Raw genomic sequence first — 24681 nt, forward strand, 5'->3', positions numbered from 1 at the left:
GACTGTGGAGCTGAATCATCTTACATGCAAGTGACTGCTGGATATATAAAGAGTGAATATTAAAGACTTTTTATGTTTTGTCTAAGACTGCCAAGACTAGTTCTCCCTGTTGGTGAGCTTATCAAGTTATACTTCAGCATCCCAATATTCTCCTGATTCAACTGTTGAAGGACGAAAGTTAGGTAGTTGGAGATGTAAAGATGCTGCACAATTCCATAGCTTGAGACCTGGGCAACTAAAGGAACAGACGCTAGTGGTGGACATATTAAAATCAGGGATGGTCAAGAGGTCAGGATTAGGTGAGAGCAGATATCTGTAAGGGTTTGAGCAGAAGAGTTAGCGAAGGTGAAATGGAATTATATAGAGCCCCGAAGAACAATAAATGTGCTGTGTCGGGTGACACACTAGCTGAAGTGCATATTTTTGAGTTCATGACAGTGTATTGGAGTAAAGTCAGCTGCAGGCTTCTTGCGTGTGGTAGGTTCCAACTTGGAGTAGGAGAAAGATACAGGAGACAGAGTTCGGGGCACAGAGGAGTGATGTGAGAAGGTTCTGGTAGTCTAAGCATGCTAGGGAAGGAGACATGATTTGGAGATGCCGGTGTTGGACTGGGGTGTACAAAGTTAAAAATCACATAACATCAAGTTATAGTCCAACAGATTTTATTGGAAGCACGCTAGCTTTTGGAGTGACACTCCTTCATCACCTGATGAAGGAGCGTCGCTCCGAAAGCTAGTGTGCTTCCAATTAAATCTGTTGGACTATAACCTGGTGTTGTGTGATTTTTAACTAGGGAAGGAGAGGGGTTGGTGATTGGTAGGAACAATCAATCAAGGTAAGAAAATAAGATGTTTAAAGGATGGTGTCAGTACTGTGGAAATGTGCATTGGCTCACAGGGTCCTTACAGGACATTGATTGCATTTATATCTTTTTGACTATCCTGCCACGATTGCTCTCAGACAATGCACCTTACATCACATGGAAAGAAGGGCAGCTCAGTCTGCTATTTCAGCCATGCCCAAAAAAGTGATGGGTATAAACTGGACACTAACCTGAAGATTTTCTAAAGAATGAACAAACACAATAATAAAGAAAATACCTTGAACTAAGCACTAGAGCATGTAAACGTGAGGGCATGTCAGCCAATTTCACTCTCTGACTTAGCTAGTCTCAACAAGTAACAATGATGCAGAGATGAGCAAAGTGAAATCAATGTTGCATGAAATATTTAGAAGTTCTGTCAGATTTTGTGGACCAGCCATGCCACCCCTTTGTTCTCAAGTCTGATTTTGATGGGTAAGGAAGTGTGGCAGTAATGTCTTGGGCACAATGCAGAGGTTTCATCTTCAATCAAGAGACTTCCTATCGCACCTCTGCACCTACTGCATTATTAGCTGATGGCAAATTTGACTGATGAAATGCTTTCTCTGCCATTGAATTAGACATGATTTGCTTTGCATGCACACTGCTGGCACCTACCATGTTCATTACACTTGTGTGGGAAATGGGAAGAAGCGAAAGTGTAACAGGCACAGTTTGGTTCTGACATTGGTAATAATACACTTGACAAAATCCCAGCCAAGGATGTGAATTTTAAAACCAAGACATTTGTTGGCCTGGAGTTCATTTATGTTGGTGAAGAAGTAATGAAGAGGATTGATGAAGGCAGTACAGTGGATGTGATGTGACTTATATAGATTTCAGTAATGCGTTTGACAAGGTTTCTCATGGCAGTTTGGTTAGTAAGGTTAGATCACATGGAATACAGGGAGAACTAGTCATTTGGACACAGAACTGGCTTGAAGGTAGAAGATAGAGGGTGGTAGTGGCGTGTTGTTTTTCAGACTGAAAGCTTGTGACCAGTGATGTGCCACAAGGGATTTGGATGCGGACGTATGCGGTATGGTTAGTAAGTTTGTAGATGAGGTGTAGTGGACAGCGAAGAAGGTCACCTCAGAGTACAATAGGACCTTGATCAAATGGGCTAATGGGCTGAGGAGTGGCAGGTGGAGTCTAATTTAGATAAATGTGAGGTACTGCATTTTGGGTAGACAAATCAGGGCAGGACTTATACACGTACTGGTAAGGTCCTGAGGAGTGTTGCTGAATGCAGTGTAGGTTCATTGATCCTTGAAAGTGGAGTTGCAGGGAGACAGGATACTGAAGAAGGTGCTTGGTATACTTGCCTTTATTGGTCAGCATATTGAGTATAGGAGTGGGGAGGTCATATTTGGCTGTACAGTGCATTAGTTAAGTCACTTTTGGAATACTGGGTTCAATTTTGGTCTCACTGCTTTAAAAAGGAGATCTTCAAACTTGAAAGGATTCAGGAAAGGTTTACAAGGATGTTGCCACAGTTGGAGGGTTTGAGCTATAGGGAGAGGCTGAATAGACTGTGACGGTCTTCCCTGGAGTTTCAGAGGTTGCGGGGTGATCTTATAGAGGTTTATAAAATCATGAGGGGCATGGATATGGTGAATGGACAAGGTCTTTCCCCTAGGGTGGGGAGTCCAGAGCTAGAGGGCATAGGTTTAAGGTGAGAGGGGAAAGATATAAAAGAGGTCGAACGGTCCAACTTTTTCATGCAGAGGGTGGTGCATGCATGGAATGAGCTGCCCAAGGAAGCGGTGGAGGCTGATACAATTACAACATTTAAAAAACATCTGGATGGGTGTATGAATAGGAAGGGTTTAGAGGGATATGGGCCAAGTGCTGTCAAGTGGGACTAGATTAATTTAGGATATCTGGTCGGCATGGATGAGTTAGACTGCACAGACTGTTTCCATGCTGTACATCTCTATGACTCTATGACTCTATAAGTACAGAGGAAATAGGGAAACAGAACATGTGAGTAAAGACATGGGCCGCAGAGGTTTTAAAAATTTAAATCTCTCCAAAGTGAGAATGTGTATGCAAGAGCATAGAATGACACAATAACCCCAATTCACAAACATGAAAGCAGCATCAAAATGATGCACTCAGTGCCCTTGATGCATTTATCTGGATGAACCACCTCTTTGCAAAATTCTTGTTGTTTGACATATCACTCTGAAGTAAGACAGCATATGATTGTGGATAACCTTTCAATGGAATTTTAAAATTGTGGTTATTTTTTGTTATTCTCTGAGTTAACTCATGTTTGATTTGTTTTCTCTGTGCAGGGAACTAATGTGCTTAGTCTGGAAATTTCACTCAATTACGTACATGCTTTCATCACATGAAGGTGAGGCCTCTGAAACTGTCATAGCTACAGAATGATAGTCACATCAAAAATAAACCTTCACTTTCTTGACTGATATTGTAGTGAGTCAAACTTGTTTTTGTACATGAGGAAGGCCTCAGTTTGGGTTCCTTTCGCACCATAGGTGACCCACCACCACGATACACTCTCACACACACATGCAGATGTACACACACGTTCTCACACAAACACACACACAGACCCTCTCTCATACACACACACTCTCTCACGCATAAACATTTGTTCATACATACACACACACACACACACACACACACACACACACATCTATGGGGTGAATTTGCATTTGCAGGTTTGCATTTGTAGATTCTTACTGCTTAATTCCAAAAGCACACAATCTGTATGCGGTCAGTCCATGTAATATTTTATAAATTCCTACTTTAGAAATTGAACTGGTCTGAGTCAAGGTTGGAATACAGATAGACTCTAACTTCATACCTTTAATGCATTGTCTGAGCTGAGATGTCACCTTTTTTTTAATAAAACCTTAAGTTATCTTGAGAATGTGATTTGAAAGAAGTTCTGGGATTTATGCATTAATGAATCAAAACCTGCAACCCATTCTCAGTGATTAAAGACATAACAGCAATCTAGGTTTGTTCAATACATTGCATCACTTGTATGACACTTTGATTTTTTACTATAAATTGTGTATCCTATGATCCTTCCCCACAAACTACGTGATGAAGGAACACTGCTCTGAAAGCTTGTACTTCCAAATAAACATGTTGGGTTATCACCTGGTGTTGTATGTGATTTTTAAACTTTGTCCATGCCAGTCCAACACTGACTTCTCCATATCATCAATATAAAGGAGGTGACACCTCTGGTCAGACAATGTATTTTAGATGTGGGGTCTTGTTTGGAGTCCGTCTGTGTCTTAATCTGTAGTCAGACTGGTTTTATTTCCAAAGTAGGAGTTCGTAAAATGCCACATCAACTGACTGTGCATCTCTATGACTCTACATCTGCATGAGTACAGAGGAAATAGGGGAACAGAGCATGTTGTGAGCAAAGACTTGGTCAGCAGATATTTTGAAAATTTAAATCTCTCCAAAGTGAGAATGTGGTATCCAAGAGCATAGAATGACACAATAACCCCAATTCACAAACATGAAAGCAGCATCAAAATGATGCAATCAGTGCCCTTGATGCATTTATCTGGACGAACAACCTCCTTGTAAAATTATCGTTGTTTTACACGTAACTCTTAAGTACGAGAATGTATGGTTATGAAATCACCTTTCAATGGAATTTTAAAATGTGGTTCTTTTTTGTTATTCTCTGAGTTAACTCACGTTTGACTTGTTTTCTCTATGCAGGTAGCTGATGTGCCTAGCCTGATTGGAAATTTCACTCAATTACGTACATGCTTTCATCAAATAAAGGTGAGGCCTCTGAAACTGTCATAGTTACAGAATGATAGTCAAATCAAATTATGTGCTTTTTGAACAAAATAGAATTTATCTTCAAAAACAAATCTGCAAATCCAAATTCACACCACACGTTTATATGCTGTGTGTGTGTGTGTGTGTGTGTGTGTGTGTGTGTGTGTGTGTGTGTATGTGTGTGTGTGTGTGTGTGTGTGCGTGTGAGAGAGAGAGAGAGAGAGAGAGGAGGGGCAAGACTATCTGTGTGTGAGGGGGAGACAGGAAATGTGCATGTATGAGGTGGAGAGAGACAGTGTGTGCGCAAGGGACAGAGAGAGAATGTGTGTGTGTTTCAGAGATAGCGTGGGTGAATGTGAGGGAGTATATGCATCTGAGAGAGTGAGTGTGTCTGTATTGTGAGCGAATGTTTATATATGAGAGCAAGTATGTGCATGAGAGAGGGTCTGTGTGAATGTGTGAGTGTGTTTGTGTGAGAGAATGTGTGTGTACATGTGCATGTGTGTGTGAGAGTGTATCGTGGTGGTGGGTCACCTGTAGTGCGACAGGAACCTAAACTGAGGCCTTCCTCATGTACAAAAACAAGTTTGACTCACTACAATATCAGTCAAGAAAGTGAAGGTTTATTCTTGATGTGACTATCATTCTGTAGCTATGACAGTTTCAGAGACAGTTTGTGAAGCACAAACTAAACAAACCATTCTTGCAGTGCTGTGCAACAAATTCTCTGCTTGGCAGATTGCCACTAAGTAGTACATTATATTAGTAAAGATTGCAGATGAAGATTGATATTTATTTGAGCAATAACCCCTTAAATATTCAACTTATTCAGATCAGTCTTACAATACACCAAGATATGATTTGAACTTCCATTCTCTCATTTGCTGTAGGATATATCATCAATAGGATACTGCACCCAGTGTAGTTAATTATGTACCCTTAAATGAAGTATCATCAGACTCTCGAGTTCCTAATGCTGAATTGAATGTAACTAGCAGCTTCAGGAGCCTGGGTCATCTAATAGTGAACTAGACTGACTGCTGTTTGGCAAAGTCATACTGTTTCATGAACAGACCCTGTGGCTAGGTAACTGAAGGAGTGTCACTTTCATTCATTGTTTACAGATCTCTTATGAATGCCAGCTCCAAACAGAGCAACATAAAGTGTACATGAACTCAAAGACTAGTATAATAATTTATAGTTTTGACTTTATAATTGATGCTTAACAGGTCATCAAGTAAAGGTGAAAGATTAACAACAGCTTTTCACATTATCTTGTGTAAAACTGATCCAGTCTCCATTTACAAATATCTGTCCAAATGTTTAATGTTTTCAGAGAGCGAGCTATGAACCCCTCCCAAATTACAGAATCTATTTGCAGTCTTCATTGAAGAAAATACGTTTGTATTGTTGAAATTCTGCTCACTGTTTACTTTTGAATTTTCGGGACATTTGAATGCGTTGGCCTTGTAGCTGAGGTCCCTGACAATAGGCTCAATAGTGAGGCAGGTTATACTGTTTCCACTGTCTGACTGTGTCCCTTTGTCAACTGGAGCAGGCATGATGCGGAAAGGAGATGCATATATATCAACTTCCTTGGTCAAATAGACAAAATTCAAACATTTTCGCAATAAGTTTGGAAATGTTATTAACTTCACAAATGTAATAACACATAAATAAAGTGAATGAGAGCCCATAAGATTATAAGGCCCAAGAAATAGGAGCAGAATTAGTCCATTGAGCTTGTTGTGTCTGCTCCGCCAATTTGATCTTGGCTGACATGTTTCTCAACTCCACTCTCCTGCCCTCTCCTCATAACTCTTGATCACCTTATAATCAAGAACCTAGCTATCTCTATCTTAAATGCCCTCAATAACTTGGCCCCATAGCCGTCTGTGGCAATGAGTTCCACAAATTCACCACCGTTTGTCTGAAGAAATTCCTCCTCATCACAATTCTAAAGGATCGTAGGGTCGTCCCTTCATTCTGAGGCAATGCTGTTGGATTGTAGTCTCTCCTATTGGTGGAAACATCTTCACGTGCACTCTATCCAGGTCTCTCAGTGTTCAAAAAGTTTCAATCAGATTCCCCTCATCTTTCTGAACTCCATCAAGTACAGATCCAGAGTTCTCAATCGCTCCTCATATGACAAGCTTTTCATTCCCAGAATCATCCTTCTAACCCTCCTCTGAAAGCCCTCCAAAGGCAGTACACCCTTCCTTAGATGCAGGGCCCAAATCTGCTCACTATATTTAAAATGCAGTCTGACCAGAATCTTATACAGCCTCAGCTGTACATCTATGTTCTTATAATCTAGCCCTCTCTTGAAATAAATGCTAACATTGCTTTTTGCCTTCCTAACTCCAACTGAATCTACATGTTAACCTTAAGAGAATCCTGTTCTCAGATTCCCAAGTCTCTTTGTGCTTCAGACTTCCAAAGTCTGTCCCCATTAAGAAAATAGCCTCCATCTCTATACTTCCTGCCAAAGGTGCATAAACTCACATTTTCCCACATTGTATTCCATCTGCCACTTTTTGCCCACACTTCTATCATGCTCAAGTCCTCCTACAGCGTCCCTGCTTTCTCAATAATACCTGACCCGCCATCTATCTTTGTGTTGTCTGCAAACTTAGAAACAATGCACTCAGTTATAGAGCCATAGAGAAGTGAAGCATGGAAACAGACTCTTCCGTCCAACTCATACATGTCGACCAGATATCCTAAATTAATCTAGTCCCATTTGCCAGCACCTGGCCAATATCCCTCTAAACCTTCCCATTCATATACCAATCCAGATATTTTTTTAAATGCTGTAATTGTACCAGCCTCCACCACTTCCTCTGGCAGCCCATTCCATATCCGTACCACCCTCTGCGTGAAAAAGTTGCCTCTTAGGTCTCTTTTATATCTTTCCCCTCTCACCCTAAACCTATGCCCTCTAGTTCTGGATTCCCCCAATCCAGGGAAAAGACTTTGTCTATTTATCCTATCCATGCTCCTCATGATTTTACAAATCCCTATAAAGTCACCCTTCAGCCTCCAGCACTCGAGGGAGAATAACCCTAGCCTTTTCTGCCTCTCCCTTTGGCTCAAATCCTCCAGCCCTGGCAACATCCTTGTAAATCTTTTCTGAACCCTTTCAAATTTCACAAGATCTTTCCGATAGGAAGGAGATCAGAGTTGCATGCAACATTCCAAAAGTGGCCTAACCAATGCTCTGTACAGCTGCAACATGACCTCCCAACTTCTGTGCTCAATACTCTGACCAATAAAAGAAAGCATACCAAACGCCTTCTTCACTATCCTATCTATCTATGACTCTACTTTCAAGGAGCTAAAAACCTGCTTTCCAAGGTCTCTTTGTTCAGCAACAATCCCTGGGACCTTACCAGTAAGTGTATAAGTTTTGCTCTGATTTGCTTTTCCAAAATGCAGCACCTTGCATTTATCCAAATTAAACTCCATTTGTCACTCCTCAGCCCATCTGATCAAGATCTCATTGTACTCTGAGGTAACCTTCTTTGCTGTCCACTAAAACTCCAATTTTGATGCCATTTTCAAACTGATGAACTCTACCTCTTAGGCTTACATCCAAATCATTTATAGAAATGACAAAAAGCAATGGACCCAACACTGAACCTTGTGGCACTCCACTGGTCACAGGCCTCCAGTCTGAAAAACAACCCTCCACCACCACCTGCTGTCTTCTACCTTTGAGCCAGTCCAATATCCAAATGGCTAGTTCTCCCTGTATTCCACAAGATCTAACCTTGCTAATCAGTCTCGCATGGCAGCTCATTCCATAATGTACCACCCTCTGCGTGAAAAAGTTGTCCCTTAGGTCTCTTTTATATCTTTCCCCTCGCATCCTAAACCTATACCTTCTAGTTTTGGACTTCCCCAATCTAGGGAAAATGTTTTGTCTATTAATCCTATCCATATCCCTCATGATTTTATAAACCTCTATAAGGTCACCCCTCAGCCTCTGACGCTCCAGGGAAAACAGCCCCAGCCGATTCAACCTCTCCCTATAGCTCAAATCCTCACAACCCTGGCAACATCCTTGTAAATCTTTTCTGAAGATTTCTCAAGTTTCATGGAATCTTTCCAAAGGAACGGGACCAGAATTGCACTCAATATTCCAACAGTGGCCTAACCAATGTTCTGTACAGCTGCAACATGACCTCCCAACGCCTGTACTTAATTCTCTGACCAAAAAAGGAAAGCATACCAAACGCCTTCTTCACTTTCCTATCTACCTGTGATTCCATTTTCAAGGAGCTATGAATCTGCACTCCAAGGTCTCTTTGTTCAGCAACACTCCCTAGGACCTTACCATTAAGTGTACAAGTCCTGCTGTGATTTACTTTCCCAAAATGCAGCACCTCACATTTATCTAAATTAAACTCCATCGGCCACTTCTCAACCCATTGGCCCATCTGATCAAGATCCCGTTGTAGTCTGAGGTAACCTTCTTCGCTGTCCACTATACCTCCAATTTTGGTGTCATCTGCAAACTGACGAACTACACCTCTTATGTTCCCATCCAAATCGTTTATATAAATGGCAAAAAGCAGTGGATCTAGCACCAATCCTTGTGCCACACCACTGGTCACAGGCCTCCAATCTGAAAAACAACCCTCCACCACCACCCTCTGTCTTCTACCTTTGAGCCAATTCTGTATCCAAATGGCTAGTTCTCCCTGTATTCCGTGAGATCTAACCTTGCTAATCAGTCTCCCATGGGGAACCTTGTTGAATGCCTTACTAAAGTCCATATAGATCACATCTACTGCTCTGCCCTCATCAATCTTCTTTTGTTACTTCATCAAAAAACTCAAGTTTGTGAGGCATGATTTCCCACACACAAAGCCATTCTGTCTAATCTTCACCACATTGTATGTTTTTCTTTCGCTGAATTACTGACCCTGGCTTCCCTTATCAGCCATGCTTACCTTGTCCTCCCCGTTTAGTTCTACTATCTTTCCTGTTATGTTCCCTTCCAATCAACTCCAGCCAGGATCTTCCCTTGTGTCTTTGTTGTTACCTTCACTCAGAGTTACATCTGAATCCAGCTTCTCCCTCTCAAATTGCAGGGTGAATTCTATCATATTATAGCCACTGCCTCCTGGGGTTACTTCAATTTAAGTCCCAAATCAAGTCTGCCTCATTACCCTTCACTAAATCCAGAATTGCCTGTTCCCTACTGGCTTCAACTGCAAGCTGCTCCAAAAAAAAAACACCTTGCAGACATTTCTCGAATTCCTTTTCTTGAAATCCCAGTCCAGCTGCATCTTGAAGTCCCCATGATTATTATTATAGCACCTTTCTTCCATTTTTTTTCTATTTCCTGGTCTATTTTCTTGTAGAAATCCTGACCACTGCTGAACAACTCCCATCAGAGTCTTCTTCCCTTTGCGGTTCCTCAACTCTACCCACCCGGATTTCTGACTCTATATCACTTCTTTCGATTGATTTTATCTTATTTCTTCCAATCAAGGCAACCCTGCCCCCTCTGTCCATCTGCCCATCCTTTCAGTAGGACGTGTATCCTTGGATATTTAATTCCCAGCCTTGATTCTTCTGCAGCTACATCCCTGTGATACCCGCAATATCCCATCTGCTCATCACAATCTGCACAACAAGCCCATTTACTCTGTTTCATGAAAAATATGCAGTTAAGTACAACTCCCTCAATCCAACATAGACAAGCCACTTCTCATAGTTGTCTCTTCATTTTCTGTGTGTGAAGTTATTTTCCTGAATCTTTCCATGCTCTCTGTCCTGTTACTTGCTCTGGAAACTTTAAAAACCTCCTCTGAGCCGTCCCTCCTTTCAACTTTATCCATTATTTTCAATGCAACTGAACCTCCACCCACCCCAATATTCAGCCACTAAGAAACTGCTCACTAACATCCAGATTGTATTCTGCCAGGATCAACTCAGCTCTAGACATCTTCACTGTCTTGGTCCAATATGAACAAAGTAGCTGGATTCCAGAGGTAAGTTGGGAGTAACTGCCCCTGACATCAGAGCAGCAATCGAGTAAGTGTGACATCAAAGAGTTTCAGCAAATTGTAGTCAATGGGAATTGGGACAAATCTCTTGATGGGGTAGGGTCATGCCAGCACAAAACACGAAAGTGGTGCTTATTGCTAGTTAATTACCTTTGTCCCAGAACATAGATACAGAGTCCTTTGATTTAGTGTCTTAGTGTCTTAGCTGTTTCACTAATGGCCTTTCCATCATATTAAGCTCAGAGATTGGGACATTTATTGATGATAACACATAATATTTAGCACCATTCACAGCTCCTTACAGAAAGAAGTATTCTATACCCACAAGAAGCAAGAGCTGGGCAACGTTCAGACTTGTGCTGTTAGGAGGCAAGAAGCATGTCTGTTTTTCTCATAAGTGTCAGAAAGTTACCATTTCCAATGAAGGAGAGTCTAAACACTTCCTTTTGACATTGAGTGACCTTAAGATCACTGAACATCCAACAGTCTACATGCTGGGGGTTGAACAGGGAGGGGTGTATGGAGTGGTGTTGGGGAGGGGCAGCCACCATCAGTCAAAAATGTAATTTGCATAGCCACTGTGGCCAGTATCTTGAATGTTGGCTTTTCGAGGCAGAAATAACAGCACTCACGAAGTTCAATGTAATTCGGGATAAAGCACCTCACTTTATTGTTACCCCATCAATGGTCTAAACATTTATTCTCTTCACTAGTGCAATTTGGCTGCAGTATGAGACATCTACAAGATGCACTGTAACGATTCATTAATGTTTATTCAATAACACCTTCCAAAGAGACGCAATCTCTACCATCTAATAGAACAGAGGTAACAGATACGTGGGAAAACTGCAATTGACAAGCTCCTATCCAAAGTACACAGCATCCTGACTTGGAATTATATTACCATTCCTTCACTATCATGAGGTCAAGTCCTGGAATTCCTTCCCTAACAGTTGAGCATGGGTATGCAGAATCACAGAATTGTTATGAAGATGTGGATGAACTATACCTTTTAAGAGAATTAAAAGCTAGCAGTGACAGCATCAAGTGTTCTCAATAAAACACAATGTGACATGTGCTCCAGCTACTGGAGTACCTGGTTGCCCGGAAACATAAAAAAAAGATTTGAATTAGGCCAATCAGTTTAAACTAATCCCCCCCAAAAATATCAATTTCCAATCAAACTTGAATTGACAATCGTAAAAACCAATGTCACAATCTGATGCTCTGGGGTATAAGACCAGGGAAAAATTAAACAGTTGGGAGGAGAACTGCCAAGTCCCAGTGGGTAAAAGGCTGCCTGAAAAGTAGCCCTTTTAAAAGTACCTTTTTCGATCAGTAACCTGTGAAGCAGAATCCTGAGAGGAAGAAAAGGCGACACAGGAAGATTCAACTAGAAGAACCGAAAGCCACGTGGTGTTGAGATAAGAAGGTGTTGTTTTGTAAATCTCAATTGGAAGTTTTATCGGATTAGTATTATAGAAGGGAAGGTAAATTATAGGTTAGTGTAAGGACTTGTACATAGTTGTTAGTTAATTATTGGCTGTTATACTTTAAGAAATAAAGTTGTTAAGTTTTACTTTAAATAGTTCTTGGCTGCTTCTCTATTTACAGATTACTGCACGAGATAAATCTTTTCTGTATTGCTGGTTTTAAATTAAACAGGAGAGTTTACCCCATGTAGTAACACAGTACAGAAGGATGTACAGTCCTGATGAAAGATTCTGACCTGAAACATCCTCCTCTGATGCTGCTTGACCTGCTGTACTTTTTCCAGCTTAACAGAGGTCCCCAGTACAGGAAGAGGCTATTCAATCCATCATATCCACACTGGCCCTCTGAATAGGCAATTTTCTTCATCGAACGTGAGATTGCCGATGTTGAAGCCTCAGAGTCGAAAAGTGTTGCCCTGGAAAGGACAGCATCAGAGGAGCAGGCGAAATGATGTTTTGGGCATAAGCCCTTCATCAGGGCTGATTAGATTACTTACAGTGTGGAAACAGGTCCTTTGGCCTAACAAGTCCACACTGACCCACAACCCACCCATACCCTTACATTTATCCCTTCACCTAACACTATGGGCAATTAAGTGTTAGGCACTCCACACAGTCAGTCACCTGAGGTGGGAATTGAACCTAGGTCTCTGGTGCTGTGAGGCAGCAGTGCTAACCACTGTGCCACCGTGCCACTCACTGACCTTCTGATGAATTCTTGACTTTCTGACTCTGACTGTCCAGCATTCTGCAGTCCTCACTTTCTTCTAGTAGCTGAAAACCTTACTGCAAAGTCTCTTCCAAAGACGCCCACCTTGAAGCACATAGTACATAGAACAGTACAGCACAGTACAGGCCATTTGGCCTTTTATGTTGTGCCGACCTTCTATCTCGCTCTAAGATCAAGCTAGTCTACATACCATCAATGTGTTTTGTCACATCCTCAAATAAGTTAGTAAGACTTATGAGGCATGACCTGCTGCCCCCCATAAAGCCATGCTGACTATCTCTAATCAAATTATGGTTTTCCGAGTAATCGTAAATCCTGGCTCTCAGAATCCTCCCCAATAATTTGCCCATGACAGATGTAAGTAGACAAGCAGGAGGCTGGAAGAACACAGCAAGATAGGCAGCATCAGCCAGCTGCAGAAACCCATGTTTCAGGTGTACCCCTTCTTCAGGACTGGGGTGGGTGTAGGGGAGCTGCAGATAAAGGGTGTGGCAGGGGCAGGGTGGTGAAGTGGAGATAGGTGAACACAGGTAGAGGGTATGACCTGGTTGGTCAGTGGGAGGACTGAATCTGGTTGGTGGCAGGGAGCAATGGAAGGGAGGAGGAGGGGCTGGGAAGGGAGTCGGCGAAAGAGCAGTGAAATTATTTGAAATTGGAGAACTCAGTGTAGTGTCCTCTTGACTGTAGACTGCCTGGGGGAAGATGAGGTGTTACCTCCAATTTGCAGTGTGGTTCATTGTGGCAATGGGGAAGGCTAAGAGTAGTTATGTTGGAAAGGGAGTGGGAAGGGGAATTAAAATGGGTGGTGACTAGGAGGTCGGTTAGCACCTGCAGGCCCAGCTATGATACTCGGCAAACCATTCCCTAAGTTTACGTTCAGTCTCCCGATGTAGAAAAGACCACATCCGGAGTACCTGATTCAGTAAATTAGGTTGAAGGAGAGGCAGGTGAACCTCTGTCTCATCTAGAAGGACTATTTGGGGCCCTGGATGAAAGTGAGGGAGGGTGGTCTACAAGCAGGTTTTGCATCTTTTTCTATTGTAGGGGAATGTACCTGGGGGTGCAGGGGTGGGGGTGGGGGGAAGGGGGTGGTTTGGTGGAGAAGGTGGCGCAAACCAAGGACTGTCAAAAGGAAACAGTCCTTGTGAAGGGCAGAGAAGGGTGAGGAGGGGAAAATGTTCTTGGTGGTGGGGTCTACTTGGAGTTGGCAGAAGTATTTAAGGATGATGCATTAGATGCAGAGACTGATGAGCTGCCAGGTGAGGACAAAAGGGACTCTATCCTGATTGCATTTGGAATTGGGTGGGAGGGGGGGGTTTAGAGCAATGGACCGAGGAATGGTGGTGGTGCGTTGAAAAGCTGTCTGGATGACAGAGGGAGGAAAAGCGCATTGTTCAAAAATTGTGACATCTGCGATACTTGGGAGTGGAATGTCTCCTCGTCTGAGCAGATGGGGTGGAGGCAGAGGATGGGGTTCTTGCAGGATACTAGGTGGGAGGAGGTCTAGTCCAGATAGTTATGAGAGTCTATAGGTTTGTAGTAAACGTCCGTCTGGAGAATGTCGCCGGAGATGGAAATGGAGAGGTCATGAAAGGGGAGGGAGGTGTCTGAGATGGACTAAGTGAATTTGAGGGCGGGGTGGAAGTTGTGGACGAAGTCGTTGAACTGCTCCAGTTCAGACTGGATGCAGGATGCTGCGCCGATGCAGTAATCAGTATAACGGCAGAAGAGCTGGGGCACAGTGCCCATTCAGGTACTAAAGAGGGACTGTTTGATGTATCCGACAAAGAAGCAGGTGTAACTGGGGCCCATCAAGTGCCTATGGCCAACTCCGATGGGAGGAGTTACAGGAAAAGTTATTGAGGGTGAGAACCAGTTCAGCGAGGCAGAGGAGGGGGATTGGATAGGTCAGTTGGAGGGGAAAAAGTGGAGGGCTTGGAGGCCATCCTTGTGGGGTATAAGGACTGCATATCCATGGTGAAGAGGAAGTGCTTGGGGCCGGGGAACTGGAAGTTGCTGAAGAGATAGAGGGCATCGTTGGTGTTGTAGGTTGGAGGTGCCTGAACCAATGGGAAAAGGATGACTCTATGACAGGCAAAGAAAGGGTAAATAGGGAGAAATTTTCCCCTTAACAGTAGAGTTATATACCAAGGGGCACAGTTTTAGAGGTAAGAAACTTTAGAGGGAATTTGAAGAAAAAGAATCACGCGTAATACTTTCAAGGTCATTGAAGAGACATGATGTTTGGAAATAAGATGCTTTGTCACTTGAGGGGTCAGATAAAGCAGACTTACTTATTGTCATAGTCAGAGAATCATCTGCAGCGGCTTGTTTCTCTCTTCCCCTCCAGCAAAGCAAGCATTTCTGTGACATTTTCAATGTGACATTTTCTATGAGTGGTGGATGTGCTGTGTTAACTTTTTAATGAATAGATTTGTTTGTACCTCAGCATTCAGTGCTGTATCAGTGTTGGGAAGGCAGCTCTACACCACCTTCTCAAGGGCAATGAGGGACAGGCAATAAATGCTAGCCTAGCCAGTGACACCCATGTCCCACGAGAGACTAAAATAAAAGAAGGCGGTAGTATCTAGAACTCACTGCCTTAAAAGGTGGTAGAGACAGGAACCCTCAAGACATTGAAGAACTCTTTGTATAAAGACTTAATGCTGTAGCAAACAAGACAATAGGCCAAGTGTTGGAAAATGGGAATAAATGGATATTGGATGACTGGTATAGATACAAAGGGCCACTTTAAGTGCTATAAAAACTCTACGACTCTCAGAAGCTTCAAGATGTTTTAACATTCTCAACGCCTTCTTTTTATATGAGAGTTTATTGTTCAGCTACTTGAAATATATTCCGACCAGAACATCTTTGACAAAATATAAGCTGACATGATAATTTGAAAATCACATTTAATCCCACCTCCCAGACTACTGGCTAAGCAATTAAAATAAAAATCTACCCCACACTATATTGTACTTCACCATCCTCCATGGTTTACTGCTCTGATTTTTTAAAATTATTCCTTTGCAGTATAAGGGCATTACCAGCTCAGCCAGCATCCATTACCTCTTCCTAATTGATCAGAGGGCAGGTAAGAGTCAACCACATTGTTTGTCTGGAGTCACATGTACGCCAGACCAGGTGAGGATGGCAGTTTCCTTCTTTAAAGGACATTCAGGAACCAGATGAGATTTTCCAAAATAAAAATCAACAATAGACTCTTCGTCAGCATGAGACTTATAATTCCAGATTTTTATCATATTCAAATTCCACCATGGCTGGATTTGAACCTGGGTCACCAAGAAATTACTGGTCTAGTGGTAATACCACTAGCCATTGCTTCCCCTGATTTGGGTGGGCACGTTGTGTAATGAATCCATTGTTATTCCTCAGTCTCCCATAATTTAATTACTACCTACATTAATGACATTCATGAAGTAAATGTTTGTCAATTTAGTTCCTATATGTATTTTTACATTTATTATAGATTCATTTAAATACATTACATAGTTACATTAAACCTCATTTGTCACTATTATTGATTTGCATGTAATTTAACTCATTCTGTAGTTTTTTGGAGGCTCACATTGTTTCACTTGTCCCTGCTTTAATATTATCTGTAAGTCTGACCAAATTACATTGGCTTCTAAAACCAAGCCACTGATTTACATTAGAAATGGTTATCAGACTGGTGTAGCGGGGGTACATCACCATCCCTAGTAACTTCATTTTGACTTAATTTTGGTATGTGCCTCGAGTAATTTTCCATTGATCTGAGTTTTTGTTACAGGGCAAGCTGGCTCATGTTTATTTTTAAATAGTTGAGATAGTAATGATTGCAACATGTAGACTTCGTGAATTCCCACATCTTTCCCCACAATTCAACCTAATTTCTCAATTCATTCATAGTTATTTTCACTTCCTCAAAGATATCAAGAAAGTTGATCAGGTAGTATTTTCCCCTTCTGAAGGCATGCATCCTCCCCTGTTCTTAGGGCTATCACTGCTAAAATGATACTCAAATTTCCTCCTGATAATCACGCTCATTATTTTACAAGGAACTGAAGTATGTGCTACTCCTCAGGGCTTCCATTAAACACTGGGTCACGAAGCAACTTACACTGATAGAGAATCATTGCAATAGGAAACAGTACCCTGTGATACAATCAGATAAAAACCGACACTGAGTCAAAGAAGTCAAAATGAGGACAGTGATTAAAATTTATTAAAGAGGTATGTTTGAAGTAGTGAGAGGGGTAATAAGGCAGAGAGACTGAGGGAGAATATAATGTGACTAGTTTGAGCTGAGACAAACTGAAAGAATAGTCACCAATAGTCGAGTGTGTCTAAGGTCAGATTTAAATCGTGCATTAGATCCATATATTTTGAACCATTTGAGTTGTTCCAATTTATATTTCAGCAATTCAAAAGACCTATTAAAACAACCCTTGTATTTGAAATGCCTTATGTTTTAGTGAGATAGTTATTCTCCTTCATATGTGGATTTGATGGTCTAAATGTCCCTAGTATTAGCTTAGATTTTTTGATGTTAGGAACGTCTAATTAGAGTAGTTTATTTTGCTTTACTTTCTCTCCCTTACTTGCTTCCACAAAATCAACTTTCTTTACCTTTCCAGACATTCCCTGACAACGAGTAGAATTTACATCAATTCCTTAGCAGTTCAAAAACAGAAATTGCTGGAAAATCTCAGCAGGTCCCAGTATCTGTGGAAAGAAATCACATTTAATGTTACAGATCCAGTGACCCTTCTTCAGACCTGATGCTGGCTAGTAAAGCTTTTTTATAATGCAGAAGATAGGGGAGGGGAAGGGATAAGGTATATACGATAGGTTGAGACAGAGACCAAAGAGAGAGAAAACCAAACGGAAAGACAAAGGAGTGGATAATGGCCAGCCTAAGAAAATGCATTTCTGCTAATAGGGACAATTAGTGTCTAACAATGGATACTGTGTAATAGCAGACCATCTGACAACAAGGTCTGGTGTGTCGGGGTTGGGGTAAGGACAAGGGAGAAGGTGCCTCCAGCACTAAAATTGTTGAACTCAATATTGAGGCTAGAAGGTTTTGGAGTTCCCAAATGGGAAATGGGGTACTGTTCTTCCAGCTTGCACTGAGCTTTACTGGACCATTGCAGCAAGCCTGAGACAGAGGTGTAGGCCAGGGGAACATGATGGTGTGTTGAAGTGACAGACAACTGGAAGCTCTCAGTCTTTTTTGCAGTGTGTGTGTTCTGTGAAGCGGTCACTCAGTCTCTGCTTTGTCTCCCCATTGTAGAGCAGACAGTTCAATCTGTCCTGACTGAACACCCAGGACTCCTGGAAGTTGACACACCATGATATAGAAACCATTGCTCCATTGCCATCAGTTTGCTTAAACCTTCCAAAATGAATTCTGTTGCCTTGTTCACACCTCCAGATCTGTACTTTACATAACTTCTGAAATTTGGACATTTTAAAAATTAAATGTTCTTCAGAATCACTCCCCATTGCACGCTCTGGCAACTCTGCAACTTTGTTTCACAGTAAATGTCACTCGATCTATCCACCCATCCATCATTGAATTCGAGTGACACAAATTTGTCTTTTTGCTTCCTGTTCAAAACTAACTTTCCAAGCACACATTTTCTCATAATTTTGCAAAGGAGTCTTTTGTAAGTTGCCATTTTGAATTCTTAAAACACATTTCCTCATTGACGGCAATCACTTTATTTAGTTATCTTTACGGAAACAAAAATTAGCAAAGACAATCTGCTTTTAAAGCTTCTGTACTGAACTCAGTCACTTACCTGCTGGAACCCCAATGATCTCAGTAAGGAGAAATCCAGCGAGGGACATTCCCAGGAACCATATGGGCACCATTCTAGAAGAAAAATGTTCTATCCATGTCATAGGGCTTGGGCTCCATCAATTCGAAAAAGATGGTCATAATAAGCAAATCACTCAACCGAAGTGAATAATTCCTCTCTATATGCCCTTTCAAATAAATTTATCAGCTGAAGTGCCTCTGTTATAGCTTCCTTATTCTACTATACATATTAGTAGAAGGCATACACATTGAGTGTGTGCAACCTGTCCTCCCAACATAACAGTTTTAGCCATTCAGGTGATCCTGTATAACAGCCACTCCAGAGTCTATGTGCTTCCTGAGGTCTGCTGTTCAGAAATGAATGTGGTACACCAGACAAAATCTAACTAGAGCTTTATAGAACTTGTCAAAAGTTTGTTTTGTGGATGCAGGCACCACTGATATTTATTGTCCATCTCTAATTCTCCTCACAACATTTTGCATTCACGCCCAATTGAGATAAAGGCCAACATTGCATTACTCTTTAGTCATTTGTTTGTTGTGTTTCGCCTTTAAATTGAATAAAATCATGCAAAGATTCTAAAACTTTTTGAAGTTGTTGCTAAATATTTGGAAAGTGGGTAGGTGCTAATCTAAGCTGAAAATGTGTTGCTGGAAAAGAGCAGCAGGTCAGGCAGCATCCAAGGAACAGGAAATTCGATGTTTCGGGCATAAGCCCTTCATCAGATTCCTGATGAAGGGGTCATGCCCAAAACGTCGAATTTCCTGTTCCTTGGATGCTGCCTGACCTGCTGCGCTTTTCCAGCAACACATTTTCAGCTCTGATCGCCAGCATCTGCAGACCTCATTTTCTCCTCGAAGGTGCTAATCTAACCCTTGACAACTGCAATAGGTATATGCCATGTTTTAAAGGAACAGGTAAAGAAATTCTAAAAACTTTGAAATGTGTTGGCATTTTATGTATCTGAAACCTTGGTGAAATACTAGGAGAGAGAAGGCTAAATTCTGGCTAGTATATCTATTTCAGGTTTTGAGAAGAGGAGAGAATGACTGAGGTAACAATGGTCTAATCTGAGAAGGAAATCTTCCAGCTGATCCTTACCAATTTGCTCTGGTATATTTCACAGCCATGGTAACCTACCGGCTAATGTGGTCTTTTGGTAGATGTGTGCCAGCCTTGGAAGTCAATCTTTGGCATGTGTCCATTGGGAGGTGAGAGTGAGGACTGCAGATGCTGGAGATCAGAATAAAAAGTGTGGCGCTGGTAAAGCACAGCAGGTTAGGCAGCATCCAAGGAGCAGGAACACATTCCTGATGAAGAGCTTATGCTTGAAACATCAATTCTCCAGCTCCTCGCATGCTGCCTGACCTGCAGTGTTTTACCAGCACCACACTTTTGACTCTGTGTCCATTGGTAGCCTATTAGTTTATGGGTGTTGAAGTGATGGAGGACTATTGGTTTCTTTATATCATCCATGACAATCTATTGGTTCACCTACTGGTCCACTTCACTTGATGAAGGAGAAGTGCTCCAAAAGTTTATGATTTTAAATAAATCTGTTGGACTATTACCTGGTGTTATGTGATTTTTAACTTTCTCCACCAGTAGATAGAATAATGAAGAAGGTGTTTGGTATGCTTTCCTTTATTGGTCAGAGTATTGAATACAGGAGTTGAGAGGTCATGTTGCAGATGAACAGGACATTGGTTAGGCCACTGTTGGAATATTGCGTGCAATTCTGGTCTCCTTCCTATCAGAAGGATGTTGTGAAACTTGAAAGGGTTCAGAAAAGATTTGCAAGGATGTTGCCAGGGTTGGAGGGTTTGAACTATAGGGAGAAGTTGAATAGGCTGAGGCTGTTTTCCCTGGAGCATCGGTGACTAACGGGTGACCTTATAGAGGTTTATCAAATCATGAGGAGCATGATAGGGTCTTTTCTCTGAGGTGAGGGAGTCCAGACCTAGAGGGCATAGGTTGAGGGTGAGAGAGGAAAGATATAAAAGAGACCTAAGGGGCAATTTTTTTCATGCAGAGAGTGGTGCATGTATGGAATGGGCTGAGAGAGGAAGTGGTGGAGAGTAGTAAAGACTACAACATTTAAAAGGCATCTGGATGTATATATGAATAGGAAGGGTTTGAAGGGATATGAGCCGGGTGCTGGCAGGTGGGATAGGATTGGGTTAGGATATCTGGACAGCAGGGTCTGTTTCCATGCTGTACATCTCTATGACTCTATGGCTCTAAGTCTAGTGGTTGGTGCAGTAGCTGTGAAAGTTTTTTGATGGTTGATGATCATCAAGCCATTTCTTGTTGTGCATCTTTTTTTGTCACTTCAGTTGAATCTCATCTCCAGTTCAATCTCCTTTGTCCCACTGAGAATTGTAAGTTTAGATTTTGAAAATTTCAGGCTTTAGAATGCAAGATTCAGCTAATAAATCAAATATGTTTGAACAGCTGGCTACACTAGATCAGAAATCTCAGCATGGTTTGGAATTCTGGAATAAGGCATCTTTTTCATGTTTTTTAAGGTTCACTTATTTGTTGTAATCAAACTTTCTGCATTATCACAAACTGAAAAGTTAGCTCAGGCTCTTTCAAGTTATCACGTGTGTCTGTGGGAGTTAGATCCAATTCTTGGTGTCAGCCAGAGATGGATTGCATTGGATTTCCTACAGTTGGTCTGAGCTCACAATATGATTGTGCTAATACTGGGGTTTGTGTTCCATGTGTGGCTTCAAGCTCCACTGTATGTTCAGTCATTGCAGTATTAACTTGGAGTTTTTCTCACACTATTCATTAGTAACTCACAGCTGAGGATGTCAGTAAAGTGCTAAAGCTTCCTGTTTAGATTTAGATGAATGAATCTGATAGATTCCATGTAGCTAAGTTATTTGTCAAACAAACATTAACCACTCAAACTTCGGTTTTACATTATTTGTGCATAATCGGACAGAAATAATTCTGGGGTTTTCATCTAACTGGACAGATATTTTTCCCTGTCAATTTGTCAAAGATATTCCTCCGTTCAGTAAGCTTAACGTGCAGCAATAAAAAAATCCAGAGAATTTCACCCGTCCACTCACCAGTAAACAGTCGATATCCTACATTCTCAACTCTGTCCTCACCTATCTACAGCAAGGCACAGCAAAGCTTAGCACATACACCTAATAATCCTTGTAAAATACAATTATTCCAAAGATAGATCTGTCTTCATCGATCAAAGAATAAGTTAATGCTGTCTTTAGATAGTTGCCATAACTAGCTTTTCAATTAACACCGGTTTAAAAGGAACAAATTTAATGCATTTACCTACCTTTATAGAGATGGCACCAACAGTGACAACTGCTGAGCCTCTGAATCAAGAGTTTCAGAAAATTGGTATATTTGGTGGTTTTATATGATATTCTGTTATCACATGGAGATGTTCACCTTCTGAACCAAATTTAAATTTCAGAAAGAAAGGAGTTTCCTATGAAGGTGATGTAAGGCACTTAGATAAGCAAAGCATTTGGATTGATAGTGCAGCAACTTATATTGTGTAATTGAAAAACATTTTCAACACAGAGACGTACATGAACTCCAGCCAGCATTAATTCATAAGTTGAGATACAACAAATATTGTGGAGAACAGAGCACCAATAAAAATTTCCTTTTTTAACTGAAAGAATTGTAATGAATGATTGAAGTCTTTACTAATATCTTTATGGATTTTGAAGTGACCATCTCACTGCAGGACCTTGAAACCAACACTTATCAGCTAAATGAGACCTTGTGCTTTGTATACCTTTCTCTACAGTGCCCCTCACACCCATTACCTTTGTCATTGCTGGGCTTCTTAATCTTCAGGTGCCCAGAGAGGTTCATTTAAAATTTCTTCATTTCACTTTGAAATCATCTTCAAACCCAGTTCTGCCATCAGCGTTCCTAGTCCAACAACCTGACAGACTGAATTACTATTTATCCCCATGGATACTAGCCTCAGCCTTAGCCTCCAACCCAGTTCTGGTCGCAGCACTGAGTATTAACTATGATCACAGTTCAACCCTGTCACAGTTTACTCCTCTGACTCCAGATAACCACTAATTCCTTGAACCTCTCCCCTCCATTATCTATACTTGATCATTCAGCCATTCTTGCCTTCTGAATTTCACTTTGCTCTTACTTCAAAAAGCTCCTAAAGCTGTATGTCTCAGGCTGTAACTTCTGCCTCATTTCCTTTATTTTCAAGTTCTGTCAATTCTGGTCTCCCACTGCTCCAAGATGTTTATTTAAACACACAGCAATGCAGATTTTGAGGGTTGCTGAAATATTCAGTAGTTTCATAGATGCAGCAAGTCACAGGGAACAGACCTGTTTCCAAAACTAATAGATAATGAAACATTCAATCTTTACCAATATAGTTTGGTTATGTTAAAAGATTGAAGGAGCAGGAGAGTCGACGATTCGGGCATGAGCCCTTCTTCAGGAATGAGAAAAGTGTGTCCAGCAGGCTAAGATAAAAGGTAGGGAGGAGGGACTTGGGGGAGGGGCATTGGAAATGCAATAGGTGGAAGGAGGTCAAGGTGAGGGTGATAGGCCGGAGTGGGGGTGGGGGCGGAGAGGTCAGGATGAAGATTGCAGGTTAGGAAGGCGGTGCTGAGTTCGAGGGCTTTGACTGAGACAAGGTGGGGGGAGGGGAAATGAGGAAACTGGAGAAATCATCCCTTTTGGTTGGAGGGTTCCTAGGCGGAAGATGAGGCGTCGTATTGCTATGGTCTGGCGATGGAGGAGTCCAAGGACTTGCATGTCCTTGGTGGAGTGGGAGGGGGAGTTGAAGTGTTGAGCCACGGGATGGTTGGATTGGGTTGGGTTGGTTGGTCCGGGTGTCCCAGAGCAAGTAGGCGGCCTGTCTCCCCAATATAGAGGAGGCTACATTGGGTGCAGCGGATGCAGTAAATGATGTGTGTGGAGGTGCAGGTGAATTTGTGGCGGATATGGAAGGATCCCTTGGGGCCTTGGAGGGAAGTAAGGGGGTAGGTGTGGGCGCAAGTTTTGCATTTCTTGCGGTTGCAGGGGAAGGTGCCAGGAGTGGAGGTTGGGTTGGTTGGGGGTCTGGACCTGACAAGGGAGTCATGGAGGGAGTGGTCTTTCCAGAACGCTGATAGGGGAGGGGAGGAAAATATATCTCTGGTGGTGGGGTCCGTTTGGAGGTGGCGGAAATGACATCGGATGATACGATGTATGTGGAGGTTGGTGGGGTGGTAGGTGAGGACCAGTGGGGTTCTGTCCTGGTGGCGATTGGAGGGGCGGGGCTCAAGGGCGGAGGGGCGGGAAGTGGAGGAGATGCGGTGGAGAACATCGTCAATCACGTCTGGGGGGACATCGCGGCCTTTGAAGAAGGAGGCCATTTCAGTCCTCCTGGGAGCAGATGCAGCGGAGACGAAGGAATTGGGAGTATGGGATGGCGTTTTACAGGGGGCAGGAGGTGTAGTCTAGGTAGCTGTGGGAGTCGATCGGTTTGTAGTAAATGTCCGTGTTGATTCGGTCGCCCGAGATAGAAATGGAAAGGTCTAGGAAGGGGAGGGAGGAGTCTGAGACGGTCCAGGTAAATTTGAGGTCAGGGTGGAAGGTGTTGGTAAAGTGCATGAACTGTTCAACCTCCTCGTGGGAGCACGTGGCAGCGCCGATACAGTCATTGATGTAGCGGAGGAAAAGGTGGGGGGGTGGTGCCACACTTTCCTCATTCCTGAAGAAGCGCTCATGCCTGAAACATCGACTCTCCTGCTCCTTGGATGCTGCCTGACCTGTTGCGCTTTTCCAGCAACACATTTTCAGCTCTGATCTCCAGCATCTGCAGTCCTCACTTTCTCCTATGTTAAAAGATTCTATGATGGTACAAATGAAATCTCACACTGTACAATCAATAGGAGGTCAAAATTGTATAATGCATACAAATATCACAAACCTAATATAA

At 42.2% G+C, this 24681-nt stretch overlaps 1 protein-coding gene across 1 annotated transcript in view; it reads right to left on the reverse strand.

The window, feature by feature from the left end:
- The window catches only part of LOC132830250 (eosinophil peroxidase-like), a 63802-nt gene extending 45022 nt beyond the window's left edge, over positions 1-18780 (reverse strand). Inside the window, exon 1 of the mRNA XM_060847787.1 lies at positions 18708-18780. Coding sequence (XP_060703770.1) covers positions 18708-18780 — 73 coding nt within the window. The remainder of the gene's footprint in view (positions 1-18707) is intronic.
- Between the last annotated feature and the right edge of the window lie 5901 nt (positions 18781-24681).

Source organism: Hemiscyllium ocellatum, chromosome 31 (genome assembly GCF_020745735.1).
Source record: "Hemiscyllium ocellatum isolate sHemOce1 chromosome 31, sHemOce1.pat.X.cur, whole genome shotgun sequence".
NCBI classification, from domain to species: domain Eukaryota; kingdom Metazoa; phylum Chordata; class Chondrichthyes; order Orectolobiformes; family Hemiscylliidae; genus Hemiscyllium; species Hemiscyllium ocellatum.